The sequence below is a fragment of the Hylobates moloch genome, unplaced genomic scaffold, assembly GCF_009828535.3.
Source record: "Hylobates moloch isolate HMO894 unplaced genomic scaffold, HMol_V3 SCAFFOLD_12, whole genome shotgun sequence".
NCBI lineage: Eukaryota > Metazoa > Chordata > Mammalia > Primates > Hylobatidae > Hylobates > Hylobates moloch.
Window position 1 is genome coordinate 38,362,477 of NW_026652287.1, and position 14,463 is coordinate 38,376,939.

At 52.8% G+C, this 14,463-nt stretch overlaps 1 protein-coding gene across 3 annotated transcripts in view; it reads right to left on the reverse strand.

Annotated features, from left to right (window-relative positions):
• Window positions 1–6,096, reverse strand: part of NPAS1 (neuronal PAS domain protein 1) — a 29,352-nt gene extending 23,256 nt beyond the window's left edge. For 2 of the 3 annotated variants that reach the window (XM_032169364.2, XM_032169363.2), the window contains exons 1-3: window positions 5,836–6,096; window positions 1,805–1,969; window positions 1,113–1,348 (exon numbers count right to left, since the gene is read on the reverse strand). In XM_032169364.2, coding sequence (XP_032025255.1) covers window positions 1,113–1,348; window positions 1,805–1,969; window positions 5,836–5,840 — 406 coding nt within the window. In that variant the 5' untranslated portion in view covers window positions 5,841–6,096. Of the gene's footprint in view, window positions 1–1,112; window positions 1,349–1,804; window positions 1,970–2,976; window positions 3,119–5,835 lie in introns of those variants that run through there. The other variant, XM_032169365.2, reaches the window with a different exon arrangement.
• Between the last annotated feature and the right edge of the window lie 8,367 nt (window positions 6,097–14,463).

Genomic DNA, 14,463 nt, shown 5'->3' on the forward strand with positions numbered 1-14,463 from the left:
GAGACTTCAGATAAACACCACTCACACTGCCTTATCCTCATAACCTCAAAGCTGTAACCAACACATAAAATAGAAGTAATAATAATATAACAACACTTCTATGTCTCAATAATAAAGTCTGAGTAATAATAATAAGCTGAGATATTTATCTGTATCTTACAGAGTTTATATTTTTACATATTCTAGATTATATTCCTTTGCCTATTTCTTTATTGTGTCTTGGCCACTAGGATGCCAGCCGCTCCAGGGCAGGGACTTTTGTCTAGTTTGTTTCTCCTGCTGGATCCCAGCGCTCAGAAAAGTGCCAGACAGGCAGGAGATGCTCCAGAAGCGGCAGCCCCCTCGGCCCCTCTTCCACGCCCCGAACCCCTCCAGCAGCCCTGCAAGGTCACTGCTGATAACAGCATTGGCCGCATAGCGGTGGCTTGCTCTGAGCTAGGCACTTCCAGGGACTTTGCAAATATGACCTGGTTGATTCTCTGCTCAGCCCCCTGGGGGAGGTTGGACCGTTTTTTCCCACTTCACATTAAGGCACAGAGAAGTGAGGCGACCTGCTTGGGGTTGCAAAGCTGGGGCGTGGCTGCGCGGCGACAGGAACCCTGGAGCATCTTCCTGAAGTTCCGCATCTCATCCGCCACATCATACTGTCTCCCTCTTGCTCCTCCAGCTGGGGGCTCAGACTGTACAGTCCTTGCGTACCCGCCGGGGCCCCTCAGGTCTGGGTCCAGGGTATCTCGCCCATTAGCGAATGGGCGTCCCAAGCCAGGGTGAGTCCCCTCTGTCCCGCTCATGCAGCTGGGAGTTTCTTTGGTTTTAATAATGATTCCTCTCCTCTAATAAAAATATAGGAATAGCATTTACCAGTGACCACTAGCACTGCCAGGGCCTTGTTTAGGGCAGAATTCACGAAATCTTCCCAACCTCTTGCGCCCATTTGACAGTTTAATAAACTGAGGCTTGGAGAGCAGAAGCCACCTGATAGGAACACGCAAAGGTCCTGGCTGACTCCAGAGACAAGCATCTGGGCGAGGGCAGCTCCGCAGCTCAGATCCGGGCTGCAGTGACTCCGCCTGGAGGGCCCTGGGACCCTCGCCCCGCGCATGCGCACTCACCGAGGCCAGCTGGCGGCCCCGCGGCTCTCAGCCCCCAGGGCGGCGCCCCCAGCGCGGCGAACCTGCGCAGGCGGAGGTAGGTGACGCTGAGGCGCACGATGGAAGCCTTGTCCAGCTGGCTGGAGATGGCGCCGGGCAGCGGGAGAAGCTTGGCCAGCTCGAAGAACTCCAGGTTCTCCTTCCCGCGCCGCGAGCGCGCCGCGTTCCGGGACTTCTCCTTGCGCTGCGCCTGCAGGCTGGGCGGGCGGCGCGGAGGAGGTGTCGGCGGGGCCCCGGGGCTCAGGGGCTTGGGAACTGGGGGCGACCCCCGCCTCCCGGGGCCTTGGGAACGGGACGGGACGTTGGGAGTGGATTCCACATCTCTGGAGGTGGGAGCAGACCGGAGTGTGGATTCTACACTCCGACCCAGGGACAGAACCTCGAATGTCAATTCTGGGGGGAAGGAGGAGGAAGGGCGAGAGATTAAAGGTGTTGGGCGTGAATTCTGAGGACCCGGACTAGAAGCAGAACGCAGAGGACCGGGCTCAGGACGGTAGTTAACTCAAGGTAAGACCTTCTAGCCCTAAGGGGCGGGTCAGGGAGCTGGGTGCGAACTGCCCCTTGGCACGGGGACAGAACATCGGGTGTGAATTGGCCCTGGGGACACCTCCCCGGGGGCGGGGCCGCGATCAGGGGGGCGGGGCTTTGCTCACCACGGTCCGGACGGCGCCTTGACCATCAGCCCGGGTAGAAAGTCCCAGGGGACGCTGGCGCCGCGGCCTCCCACGCATTTGACCTCGCTTCCGCCGCCACTGCCGGGATAGGGGGCCGCCATCTCCGGGGGGGCTCGCTCAGGCGGGATCCGAACCCCGAGTCTCCTGCAGCGGGAGGGGGCCAGGGGCAGCGCTCAATGCCCTCGGGAGACCTTCTAGGGAAACTGAGATCCGTGCCGGGCTCAGGGTCCCAGCAAGGAGCTGGGGGGGGGGGGGCTGGGTGGTGCCTCAGTTTCCCCTCCCTGGAGGCCTCTGCTCCCACCCTAGCCGGCCGGGGCTGGCGCTCCGGGTGAGGACGTGCCCCGCCGCCGCCTCCCCCGCGCCGCCCGCCAGCGCGCCCGCCTCACGCCCGCGCCGGGCCGGCTCCCGCATACCAATGGGCGCACGCGGCGCGCATACGGATCGAACCGGCCCGCGCGCTGCGTGCCAAGCATGCCCAAGCCGGGCGGGGGGCGGGCGCCTCCCGGGCCAGGCACGCACGCCCCAGACCCCGGAGCCCTCTGCCCCGAGGACCCGCCCCCCAAGCCCATCCCCGGTGTCTGACTCCCCGGATCTGTACCCTGTTTTCTCGGCTGGGCTAAGGAGGCAGGGGGCAGAGGGCAGGGACCCCCGTCCTGTGTCCTACCTAGGGATCCCCCCCAGCCTCTCGGGGTGGCGCCACGTGTTCGGACCGCCACATCCCCACGACCACAACTTCCTCCCTGAAGACCCCGGCGCGCGAGCCCCAGCCCCGGACGCAGCCGCCACAGCCTCTGCCCCAGGACGCCCCCAGGATTGACCCGACACGCGGGGCCCAGGTGTCCTGGTCTCCTGATCCCCTAACGTTTTCACTTAGGTCTTCATTCCTCCAGGACCAGGCGTTCAGAACACCCCCTAACCCCAGGAACCAGGCCGCCCCCAAACCTCCCAGCCAGGTGTCCAGATGCCCCAGACCCCCGTGTCCAGGTCTCCCAACCCCAGATTTCTCCAGGACCCAAACATCCGTGCGTCCCTTCCCCCAGCCTCGGGATAACCTCGTCCCGACCCCCTAGCCCCCAGGACACTGGAGTTCCAGCCCCCATTCCTCCGGGACCCAGAAGTCCCTCTCCTGCCAGCCCGCAAGCTTCCCCTACCCGTAGGACCGCCAGTCCGATTACTTGGCCGCAGAGCAGGCTCCGGGCGCGGCGTGGGGCCGGCCGGGCGGCGCGGAGGGGCCGCTCCATAGACCCCGGGGCGCGCAGGGCGCAGAGGGACGCGCGGGCTGTGGCGCCCGGCTCTCGGCGCCCACCTCGGCCTCGCAGACTTGGAGACGCGCGGCCAGCGCGGCGGGCGGGGGCGGGGTCTGCCGGAGCCCCGCCCACCGCGTCTCCGCCCCCGGACCCGCCCCGCTCGCCTTTCCCTGGTAGGGGTTCCAGCTACCCTGGGGTCCGAGTTCCCTTGCCCCACGGTAACGTCGGGAGTCAGAATGTAGCACCTCGGATCGGAGCTTCCCCACTCCAAGAGAGGAACAGCGGAGTCCGGGCACTGTCTACACCCCTTCAGGAGGCACCTAGTGCCCCAGCAGCCCCTCGGGACAAGACAGGTACCCTGCACCCGAGCCCCATGTACGAGTGGAGACTCAGACGTCAGTGCTCCCTCCAGGGACACAAATCCAGAATTCGAGACCCTCCGTTTCCGGGAGAGAACTCCTGGGTGTCAGCACACTCTCGCCCCACAGGGCTGGGACTTCGCATCCAAACCCAACCCGCCTGACAAGGGGGACATACTCCTCCCTCGTTAGGGACCAGGATCCAGCTCTCTAAGGAGCTCCAGAGACCAGGATCCTGGCGTCTTATCTCCATTCCCCGCCGCAGGGACGGGAACCCTGACATCCAAGCTCCCCATTAGATCGTAAATGGGAACTCAGGGGTTGTAGCACCTCACACAGAGGACGGGGACCCAGGCGTCCAAGCCAGGCCTTCCCCAGTCTGATAGGAGGTCCTACAGTTCCCCTAGCTCCTTCCCTCCATGCAGCCCCCACTTCCCGTTCGCAGGGTGCTCCCTGGCCTGGGGGTCTCCAGGCACTTAAAAGCCTCTACATGACCTCAACATGGGGAATGAAAATGGAGCTGGGGGCTGGGCGCGGTGGCTTACACCTGTAATCCCAGCACCTTGGGAGGCCAAGGCGGGTGGATCATCTGAGGTCAGGAGTTCAAGGCCAGCCTGGCCAACATAGTGAAACCCTGTCTCTACTAAAAATACAAAAATTAGCCAGGTGTGGTGGTGGGCGCCTGTAATCCCAGCTACTTGGGAGGCTGAGGCAGAAAAATCACTTGAACCTGGGAGGTGGAGGTTGCAGTGAGCCGAGATCCCGCCACTGCACTCCAGCCTGGGCCAGAGAAGGAGAGTCCATCTCAAAAAAAAAGAAAGAAAAGAAAAGGAAAAGAAAAAGAAAATGGAACAGGGAGTCTTAGAAGAGGCATACAGTCAGGGGCTTGCAGGGAGCACGTGCTGGCCTTTGGTTGGGCAGATGGGGAAACTGAGGCACACACAAACACCCGTGTGCATGTGCTCACAAGAACACACAAACTCATTCATGGTCCTCATAGTTAACACTTAAGGGAGTGCTTGTTTTTTGCTAATACTTCATTTTATAGCAAGATTCTGAGATGGGCTGTGTTACTAGACCCACTTTACAACTAGGGAAACCGAGACATGGGGAAGTGATATAGCCTGGTGATAGTGGCCTCTCAGACAATAGTTCCTTATTTATCCCCAGAGAGACTTGCTAGGGTTTCAGGGCAAGGATTCAAGCTCAGATCATGGGCTCCTGTCTCCTGACAGCACTTCCTGGCTGGGCAGGTGCTATGCCAGCCATGAGAGGTGCACTTGTGCCATTAATTAATTATTTAATTATTCTTGAGACACAGTCTTCTCGCTCTGTCACCCAGGCTGCACGATCACTGTTCACTGCAGCCTTGAACTCCCAGGCTCAAGAGATTCTCCCACCTAGCCTCCTAAGTGGCTGGGACTACAGGTATGCACCACCCCACCCAGCTATTTTTTAAAAATGTTTTGTTGGCTGGGCGCAGTGGCTCATGCCTGTAATCCCAGCACTTTGGGAGGCTGAGGTGGGTGGATCACCTGATGTCAGGAGTTCAAGACCAGCCTGGCCAACATGGTGAAACCCCATCTCTACTAAAAATACAAAAATTAGCTGGACACAGTGGCGTGCACCTGTAGTCCCAGCTACTCAGGAGGCTGAGGCTGAAGAATTGTTTGAACCTGGAAGGCGGAAGTTGCAGTGAGCTGAGATCACGCCACTATACTCCAGCCTGGGAGACAGAGCGAGACTCCGTCTCAAAAAAAAAAAAAAAAAAAGAATAAGTTTTGTAGAGAGAGAGTCTTGCTATGTTGCCCAGGCTGGTCTTGAACTCCTGGCTTCAAGCAGTCCTCCTGCCTCGGTCCTCCTGCCTCAGCCTCCCAATGTGCTGGGATTATAGCATGAGCCAGGTCCCCCAGCCTGGGCTGTATTTATTTATGATTGCACATACACACGGATTTTTTTTTTTTTTGAGATGGAGTCTCACTTTCTCACCCAGGCTGGAGTGCAGTGGTAGGATCTTGGCTCACTGCAACCTCCACTTCCCAGGTTCAAGCGATTCTCCTGCCTCAGCCTCCTGAGTAGCTGGGATTACAGGTGCGTGCCACCACGCCTGGCTAATTTTTGTATTTTTAGTAGAGATGGGGTTTCACCATGTTGGTCAGGCTGGTCTCAAACTCTTGACCTCGTTGTGACCTGCCCGCCTCAGCCTCCCAAAGTGCTGGGATTACAGGCGTGAGCCACCACACCTGGCCTACACATGGATTTTGTGAGGTTAAGAGTCTAATTGGTGGTGTTGAAACCTCAGCTCTGCCATTTACTGCTGTGTGACTCTGGGCAAGTAACTCCACCTCTCTGGGCCTTCGTTTTCTCCCTTGTAGAATGGGAATATTTTAATTCTAGTACCCACCTCATAGCATCATAGTGAAGATAAAATAAGTTTATTTTAGAAGGTCTCAATGTGACCTCAGAACTGGTCCCTGAGAACCTCTTTGGTGTGCTGGGTCAAATTTTCATAGCGAGACATTTTCTGCCTTTTTCACTTCATTCTGTTGTCTGGTGGAGATTTCCAGATGCTGTGTGATGTGTGATATCACAACAGACCAAATGCAGAAGCAGCTGTGAGGTCCAGCCATCTTCTTCTTACTGTTTTTCTTTCTTTCTTTCTTTCTTTCTTTCTTTCTTTCTTTCTTTCTTTCTTTCTTTCTTTCTTTCTTTCTTATTTTTCTCTCTCTCTCCTTTCTTTCTCTCTCTTTCTTTCTTTTTCTTTCTCTCTCTTTTTCTTTCTTCTTTCTTTCTCTCTTTCCTTTCTCTTTCTTTCTTCTTTCTTTTTCTTTCTTTCTTGTATTTCTCTTTCTTTCTTTTTCTTTCTTTTTTTTTTTTTTGAAGTCTTGCTATGTTGCCCAGGCTTGTCTTGAACTCTTGGCCTCAAACAGTCTTCCCACCTCAGCCTCCCAAAGTGCTGGGATCACAGGCGTAAGTGCAGTGCGCAGCCCAAGGTCCAGCCATCTTCTATTAAGCTGGACATTAAAGAGATTTGCAAAAATGTAAAAGAATGCCACTCCCTTCACTAACCTTTTTTTTTTAATTGGAAAACACATTTTTCATAAAATATTTATGTTGACCTGTAATGGGCTTATAATTATTATTTTAATTTTAATTTAATTTAATTTTATTTTATTTTTCGAGACAGAGTCTCACTCTGTTGCCCAGGCTGGAGTGCAGTGGCGCGATCTCGGCTCACTGCAACATCTGCCTCCAGGGTTCAAGTGATTCTCCTGCCTCAGCCTCTCGAGCAGTTGAGATTACAAGCATGCACCACCATGGCCGGCTAATTTTTGTATTTTTAGTAGAGATGGGGTTTCACCATGTTGGCCAGGCTGGCGTCAAACTCCTGAACTCAAGTAATCTGCCCACCATAGCCTCCCAAAGTGCTGGGATTACAGGCATGAGCCACTGCACCCAGCCTAACTTTTACATTTTAATTTTTTTTTTTTTGAGACAGGGTCTTGATCTGCTGGCTAGGTTGATCTCAGACTCCTGGGCTCAAATGATCCTGTGGCTTCAATCTCCTGAACAAGAGGTGGGAGAGCCTCCCCCTCTTAAGAGGAAACTCAGCCGGGCGCCGTGGCTCACGGCTGTAATCCCAGCACTTTGGAAGGCCGAGGCGGGCAGATCACGAGGTCAAGAGATCGAAACCATCCTGGCGAACATGGTGAAACCCCGTCTCTACTAAAAATACAAAAAGTAGCTGGGTGTTGTGGTGGACACCTGTAGTCCCAGCTACTCGGGAGGCTGAGGCAGGAGAATTGCTTGAACCCAGGAGGCGGAGGTTGCAGTGAGCTGAGATAGTGCCATTGCACTCCAGCCTGGGCGACAGGGCAAGACTCTGTCTCAAAAAAAAAAAAAAAAAAAGGAAACTCAAGAGGCTCATCTGCAAATTCTTGCTCCACCCCTGGGAAGCTGGGCAGCCTCCTTCATCTCTCTGTGCCTCACTATCCTTATCTGTAAAATAGGAGACTCTAACACTATTTTCCATATAAATAAACAGCTGCTCCCATGTCCACGCAAACCTCAAAAATAGAATATTAGTGAAAGAAAGAAGTACGAGAATAATGAACTATAGAATGAGCCCATTCTGGCTGGGTGCGGTGGCTCACGCTTGTAATCCCAGCACTTTGGGAGGCTGAGGTGGGCAGATCACTTGAGGTCAGGAGTTGGAGACCAGCCTGGCCAACATGGTGAAACCCTGTCTCTACTAAAAATAAAAATAAAAAATTAGCCAAGCATGGTGGCTTATGCCTGTAATCTCAGCTACTTGGGAGGCTAAGACAGGAGAATCACTTGAACTGGGAGGCGGAGATCGCAGTGAGCAGAGATCGCGCCACTGCACTCCAGCCTGGGCAACAGGGCAAGGCTCTGTCTCAAGAAAAAAAAAAAAAAAAAAGAATGAGCCCGTTCTATAAGGTCTGAATGTAGGCACGATAAACGATGTATTACTTAGGGATGTGATCCTGGGTGGTTAAAGAATAATGAGGCCAGATGCGGTGGCTCATGCCCGTAATTCCAACACTCTGGGAGGCCAAAGCGGGAGGATCGCTTGAGGCCAGGAGGTTGAGACCAGCCTGGGCAACATAGGGAGATCGTGTCTTTACAAAATAATTTTTTAAAATTAGTGGGGTGGTGTAGTGCTGAATGTCTGAGGTCCCAGCTACTCCGGAGGCTGAGGCGGAAGGATCCTCTGAGCCTGGGAGGTTGAGGCTGCAGTGAGCCATGATCATGCCATTGCACTCCAGCCTGGGTGACACAGCGAGACCCTGTCTCAAACAAAACAAAACAAAAACAAACAAACAAACAACAACAACAACAAAAAAAACAGGCCGAGCATGGTGGCATGTCATGCCTTGTAATCCCAGCACTTTGGGGGACCAAGTCGGGTGGATCACTTGAGGTCAGGAGTTCAAGACCAGCCTGGCCAATATGGTGAAACCCCATCTCTACTAAAAATTCAAGAAAAGGCCAGGTGGGGTGGCTCATCCTGTAATCCCAGCACTTTGGGAGGCTGAGGTGGGTGGATCACTTGAGGTCGGGAGTTCAAGACCAGCCTAACCAACATGGAGAAACCCCGTCTTTACTAAAAAGACAAAATTAGCCAGGCGTGGTGGCTCATGCCTGTAATCCCAGCTACTTGGGAAGCTGAGGCAGGAGAATCACTTGAACCCAGGAGGAGGAGGTTGCAGTGAGCCGAGATCACGCCATTGCACTCCAGCTTGGGCAGCAAGAGCGAAACTTTGTCTAAAAAAAAAGAGCCAGGTATGGTGGTGGGCACCTGTAATCCCAGCTACTCAAGAGGCTGAGGCAGGAGAATCACTTGAATCTGGGAGGCGGAGATGGCAGTGAGACAATATCGCTCCACTGCACTCCAGCCTGGATGACAGAGTGAGACTCCATCTAAAAAAAAAAAAAAAAGAAGAAGAATGGAAGAAAGAGAATGAGTAACGTGAGATTTAGAAGAGTGGTTGAATCTAGGGCAAGAGAAAGGGGACACAGTGGGTGGGGCCAGGGGGCTGTAGCCTAGGTCTTAATGCTGATGGGGGATTCTTGGCCATTTCATTATTTTCTCAGGCAGATGTGTTTTGTGCACTCTCTTGTTTGTATCATGTAGTCCATGATTTAAACAAATAGGGAATGCAGCCTGGGCAACATGGCGAGACCCTGTCTCTACAAAAAAATTAAAGAATTAGCCAGGCACAGTGGTACTGCTTGTAATTGTAGCTACTTGGGAGGCTGAGCTGGGAGGATTGCTTGAGCCCAGGAGGTCAAGGCTTCAGTGAGCTGAGATCACAGCACTGCACGCCAGCGTGGGTGACAGAGTGAGACCCTGTCTCAAAAAAAATAAAAATTAGCAGGCGAGGTGGCTCACACCAGTAATCCCAACACTTTGGGAGGCTGAGGCAGGCAGATCATGAGGTCAGGAGATTGAGACTACCCTGGCTAACACGGTGAAACCCCGTCTCTACTAAAAATACTTAGCCGGGTGTGGTGGTGGGCACCTGTAATGCTAGCTACTCAGGAAGCTGAGCCAAGAGAATCGCTTGAACCCAGGAGGCACAGGTTGCAGTGAGCCAAGATCGCGCCATTGCACTCCAGCCTGGGTGACAGAGCGAGACTCCATCTCCAAAAAGTAAAATAAAATAAAAATAAAAATTAGGCCGGGCATGGTGGCTCACGCCTGTAATCCCAGCATTTTGGGAGGCCGAGGCGGGCGGATCACTTGAGGTCAGGAGTTCGAGACCAGCCTGGCCAACATGGAGAGACCCCGTCTCTACTAAAAATACAAAAAATTAGCTGGGCATGGTGGTGGGCACCTGTAATCCCAGCTACTCGGGAGGCTGAGGCAGGTGAATCGCTTGAACCCAGGAGGCGCTGCAGTGAGCTGAGATTCCGCCACTGCACTCCAGCCTGGGCCACAGAGTGAGACTCCATCTCAAAAAAAAGAGGGCCATGTGGAGGCGAAGGTAAGACCAGGGTTCGGGGTAACATCTCTATAAGCCAAGGGACGCCAAAGCTGCATAGCACACCCCCAGAAGCCATGGGAGAGGCCTGAGACTGATTCTTTTTTTTTTTTTTTGAGATGGAGTCTCGCTCTGTCGCCCAGGCTGGAGTGCAGTGGCACAATCTTGGCTCACTGCAACCTCCACCTCCCGGATTCAAACGATTCTCCTGCCTCAGCCTCCTGAGTAGCTGGGATTACAGGCAAGCACCACCATGCCCGACTAATTTTTGTATTTTTAGTAGAGACGGGTTTTCACCATGTTAGTCAAGCTGGTCTCAAACTCCTGACCTCATGATCCGTCTGCCTCGGCCTCCCAAAGTGCTGGGATTACAGACTGACTGATTCTCTTTCACAGCCTTAGAAACGACCAGCCCTGGCTGGGCACGATGGCTCAAGCCTGTAATCCCAGCAGTTTGGGAGGCCAAGGTGGGCGGATCACTTGAGGTCAAGAATTCAAGACCAGCCTCGCCAATATTGGGAAACACTGTCTCTCCTAAAAATACAAAAATTAGCCAGGCATGGTGGCTCACACCTGTAATCTTAGCTACTCGGGAGGCTGAGGCAGGAGAATTGCTTGAACCTGGGAGGCGGAGGTTGTAGTGAGCCGAGACTGCATCACTGCACTTCAGCCCGGGCAGCAGAGTGAGACTCCATCTCAAATTAAAAAAAAAAAAAAAAAAGCAACCAGCCCTGCTGACACCCCGATTGATCTCAGACTCCCAGCCTCTGGCAACTGCGAGAGAAGACATTTCTGTTGTTTCAAGCTGCCCAGTTTGCGGTCCTTGGTTTTGGCAGTCCCAGCAAACTAATACCGAGGAATGGAGAGTGACTGCTAATGGCTGCAGGCTTGCTTTTTGGGTGATGAAAATGTTCTAAAATTGACTGTGGTGATGGTTGCACAAGTCTGTGAATATGCTAAAAACCCCTGAACATGCTAAAAACCACTGACTCTGCTAAACACAACTTTAAACGCGTAAAATGTATGGCGTGGGAACAATCTCAATAGAGTGCTTATTAACAGATAAATAATAGGAAAACAAGCCCCAAGGCATTCCTCGTGGAGTTGTTGTCAGCATTCAATGAATTCATTCAACAAATATTTATCGGCCAGGTATGGTGGCTCACACCTGTAATTCCAGAACTTTGGGAGGCCGAGGTGGGTGGATCACCTGAGGTCGGGAGTTCGAGACCAGCTTGACCAACATGGAGAAACCCCATCTATACTAAAAATACAAAATTAGCCGGGTATGGTGGCGCATGCCTGTAATCCCAGGTACTTTGGGAGGCTGCGGTGGGAGAATCGCTTGAACCCAGAAGGCAGAGGTTGCAGTGAGCCTGAGCTGAGATGATGCCATTGCACACCAGTCTGGGGCAACAAGAGTGAAACTCCATCTAAAACAAAACAAGGCCGGGCGCGGTGGCTCACGCTTGTAATCCCAGCACTTTGGGAGGCCGAGGCGGGCGGATCACGAGGTCAGGAGATCGAGACCACGGTGATACCCCGTCTCTACTAAAAATACAAAAAATTAGCCGGGCGTGGTAGCGGGCGCCTGTAGTCCCAGCTACTCGGAGAGGCTGAGGCAGGAGAATGGCGTGAACCCGGGAGGCGGAGCTTGTAGTGAGCTGAGATCGCGCCACTGCACTCCAGCCTGGGCGACAGAGCGAGACTCCGTCTCAAACAAAACAAAACAAAACAAAACAAAAAAAATAAAAACCAGCCTGGCCAACATGGCAAAACCCCATCTCTACTAAAAATACAAAAATTAGCTGGACATGGTGCCGCACATTTGTAATCCCAGCTACTTGGGAGGCTGAGGCAGAAGAATCGCTTGAACCCCAGAGCCAGACTCTGTCTCAAAAAAAAAAAAAAAAAAAAAAAGGTCGGGCATGGTGGCTCATGCCTGTAATCCCAGCACTTTGGGAGGCCGAGGTGTGTGGATCATTTGAGGTCAGAAGTTCAAGACCAGCCTGGCCAATATGGCAAAACCCCATCTCTACTAAAAATACAAAAATTAGCTGGGCAAGGTGCTGCATCTTTGTAATCCCGACTACTTGGGAGGCTGAGGCAGGAGAATTGCTTGAACTCAGGAGGTAGAAGCTGCAGTGAGCTGAGATCACACCAGTGCACTCCAGCCTGGGTGACAAAGTGAGACTCTGTCTCAAGAACAAACAAACAAAAAAACAGAAAACCAAAAACCAAAACAAACAAAATAACCAAGCAAATATTATTTATTGAGCATCTACTATGTGCCAGGCTAGCAGACATCACAGATCTCCTGGGGCTGACGTGCATGCGTTGTAGCATGCTTGGTACTGTGTCATGTGTATCACAAGCCATAAATACATTTTAGCATTTATCACTGAGTGGGGTGGGGCTGGTCCATCCTTCTCTCTTGAGGTGGCAGAATGGGAATTCTGTAAATCTCGGCACTCCCCACCCAGTCTCTGTTCTCCGAAGGCACTACTTATTCACTCATCAAACATATAATGGAAAGAAAAGGCAAGGCTAGGCGCTGTGGCTCATGCTTGTAATTTCAGTGCTTTGGGAAGCTGAGGCAGGAGAAATGCCTGATCCCAGGAATTCAAGACCAGCCTGCTCAACATAGCAAAACCCCATCTCTCTCTCTTTCTGTCTCTCTCTCTCTCTCTTTTTTTTTTTTTGAGATGGAGGCTTGCTCTGTTGCCCAGGCTGGACTGCAGTGGTATGATCTTGGTTCTCTGTAACCTCTGCCTCCTGGGTTCAAGTGATTCTCCTGCCTCAGCCTGCCGAGTAGCTGGGATTACAGGCATACACCATCATACCTGGCTAATTTTTGTATTTTTTGTAGAGACGGGGTTTCGCCATGTTGGCTGGTCTTGAACTCCTGACCGCAAGTGATCCACCTGCCCGGCCTCCCAAAGTGCTGGGATTACAGGTGTGAGCCACCACGCCCGGCCGCAAGACCCGGTCTCTATGATTTTTTTTTTTTTTGACATGGAGCCTCACTCTGTTGCCCAGGCTGGAATGCAATGGTGAGATCTCGGCTCACCGCAACCTCCACCTCCCAGGTTCAAGCAATTCTCCTGCCTCAGCATCCCAAGTAGCTGGGATTACAGGCGTGTGCCACCACACCCGGATAATTTTTGTATTTTTAGTAGAGACAGGGTTTCACCATGTTGGTCAGGCTGGTCTCAAGCTCCTGACCTTGTGATCTGCCTGCCTCAGCCTCCCAAAGTGCTGGGATTACAGGCATGAGCCAGTGCGCCCAGCCTACAATATTTATTTATTTATTTATTTATTTATTTATTTATTTATTTATTTATTTATTGAGGCAGAGTCTCACTCTGTCGCCCAGGCTGGAGTGCAGTGGCGTGATGTTGGCTCACTGCAAGCTCCGCCTCCCGGGTTCACGCCATTCTCCTGGCTCAGCCTCCCGAGTAGCTGGGACTACGGGCACCCGCCACCACGCCCGGCTAATTTTTTGTATTTTTAGTAGAGATGGGGTTTCACCGTGTTAGCCAGGATGGTCTCGATCTCCTGACCTTGTGATCCACCCGCCTCGGCCTCCCAAAGTGCTAGGATTACAGGGTGAGCCACCGTGCCGGCCTCTTTTTTTTTTTTTTTAAAGAAATTAGCTGGTTGTAGTGGTGTGCACCTGCAGCCCCAGCTACTTAGGAAGCTGAGGTGGGAGGATCGCTTGAGCCCAGGAGTCTGAGGTTGCAGTGGGTTGTGATTGCAACATTGCACTCCAACCTGGGTGACAGAGCAAGATCCTATCTCTAAAAATGAAAGAAAGAAAGTGAGAGAAAGAAAGGAAGAGAGAGACGGAGGGAGACAGAGAGTTAGGAAGGGAAGGAGGGGAGTAGAGAGAGAGAGAGAAAGAGAGAGAGAAAAAAAGAAGAAGCCGGGCATGGTGGCTCACGCCTGTAATCCCAGCACTTTGGGAGGCTGAGGCAGGCGGATCACGAAGTCAGGAGATCGAGACCATCCTGGCTAACACAGTGAAACTCCGTCTCTATTAAAAATACAAAAAAATTAGCCAGGCGTGTGCCTGTAGTCCCAGCTACTCGGGAGGCTGAGGCAGAATGGCCTGAACCCAGGAGGCAGAGCTTGCAGTGAGCTGAGATCGCGCTACTGCACTCCAGCCTAGGTAACAGAGCGAGACTCTGTCTCAAAAAAAAAAAAAAAAAAAAAAAAAGAAAAAGGAAGAAAAGGGCTGGGTGAGGTGGCGCACACCTGTAGTCCGAACACTTTGGAGGCCAAGGAGGGAGGATTACTTGAGCCCAGGAGATCGAGACCAGCCTGAGCAGCATGGTGAAACCCTGTCTCTACAAAAAAATACAAAAATTAGCTGGGTGTGGTGATGCGCCCCTGTAGTCCCAGCTACTCGTGAGGCTGAGGCAGGATGATCCCTTGATCCCAGGAGATTGAGACTGCAGTGAGCTGTGATTCTGCCACTGAACTTCAGCCCTGGGCGACAGAGCAACACTCTGTCCTAAAAA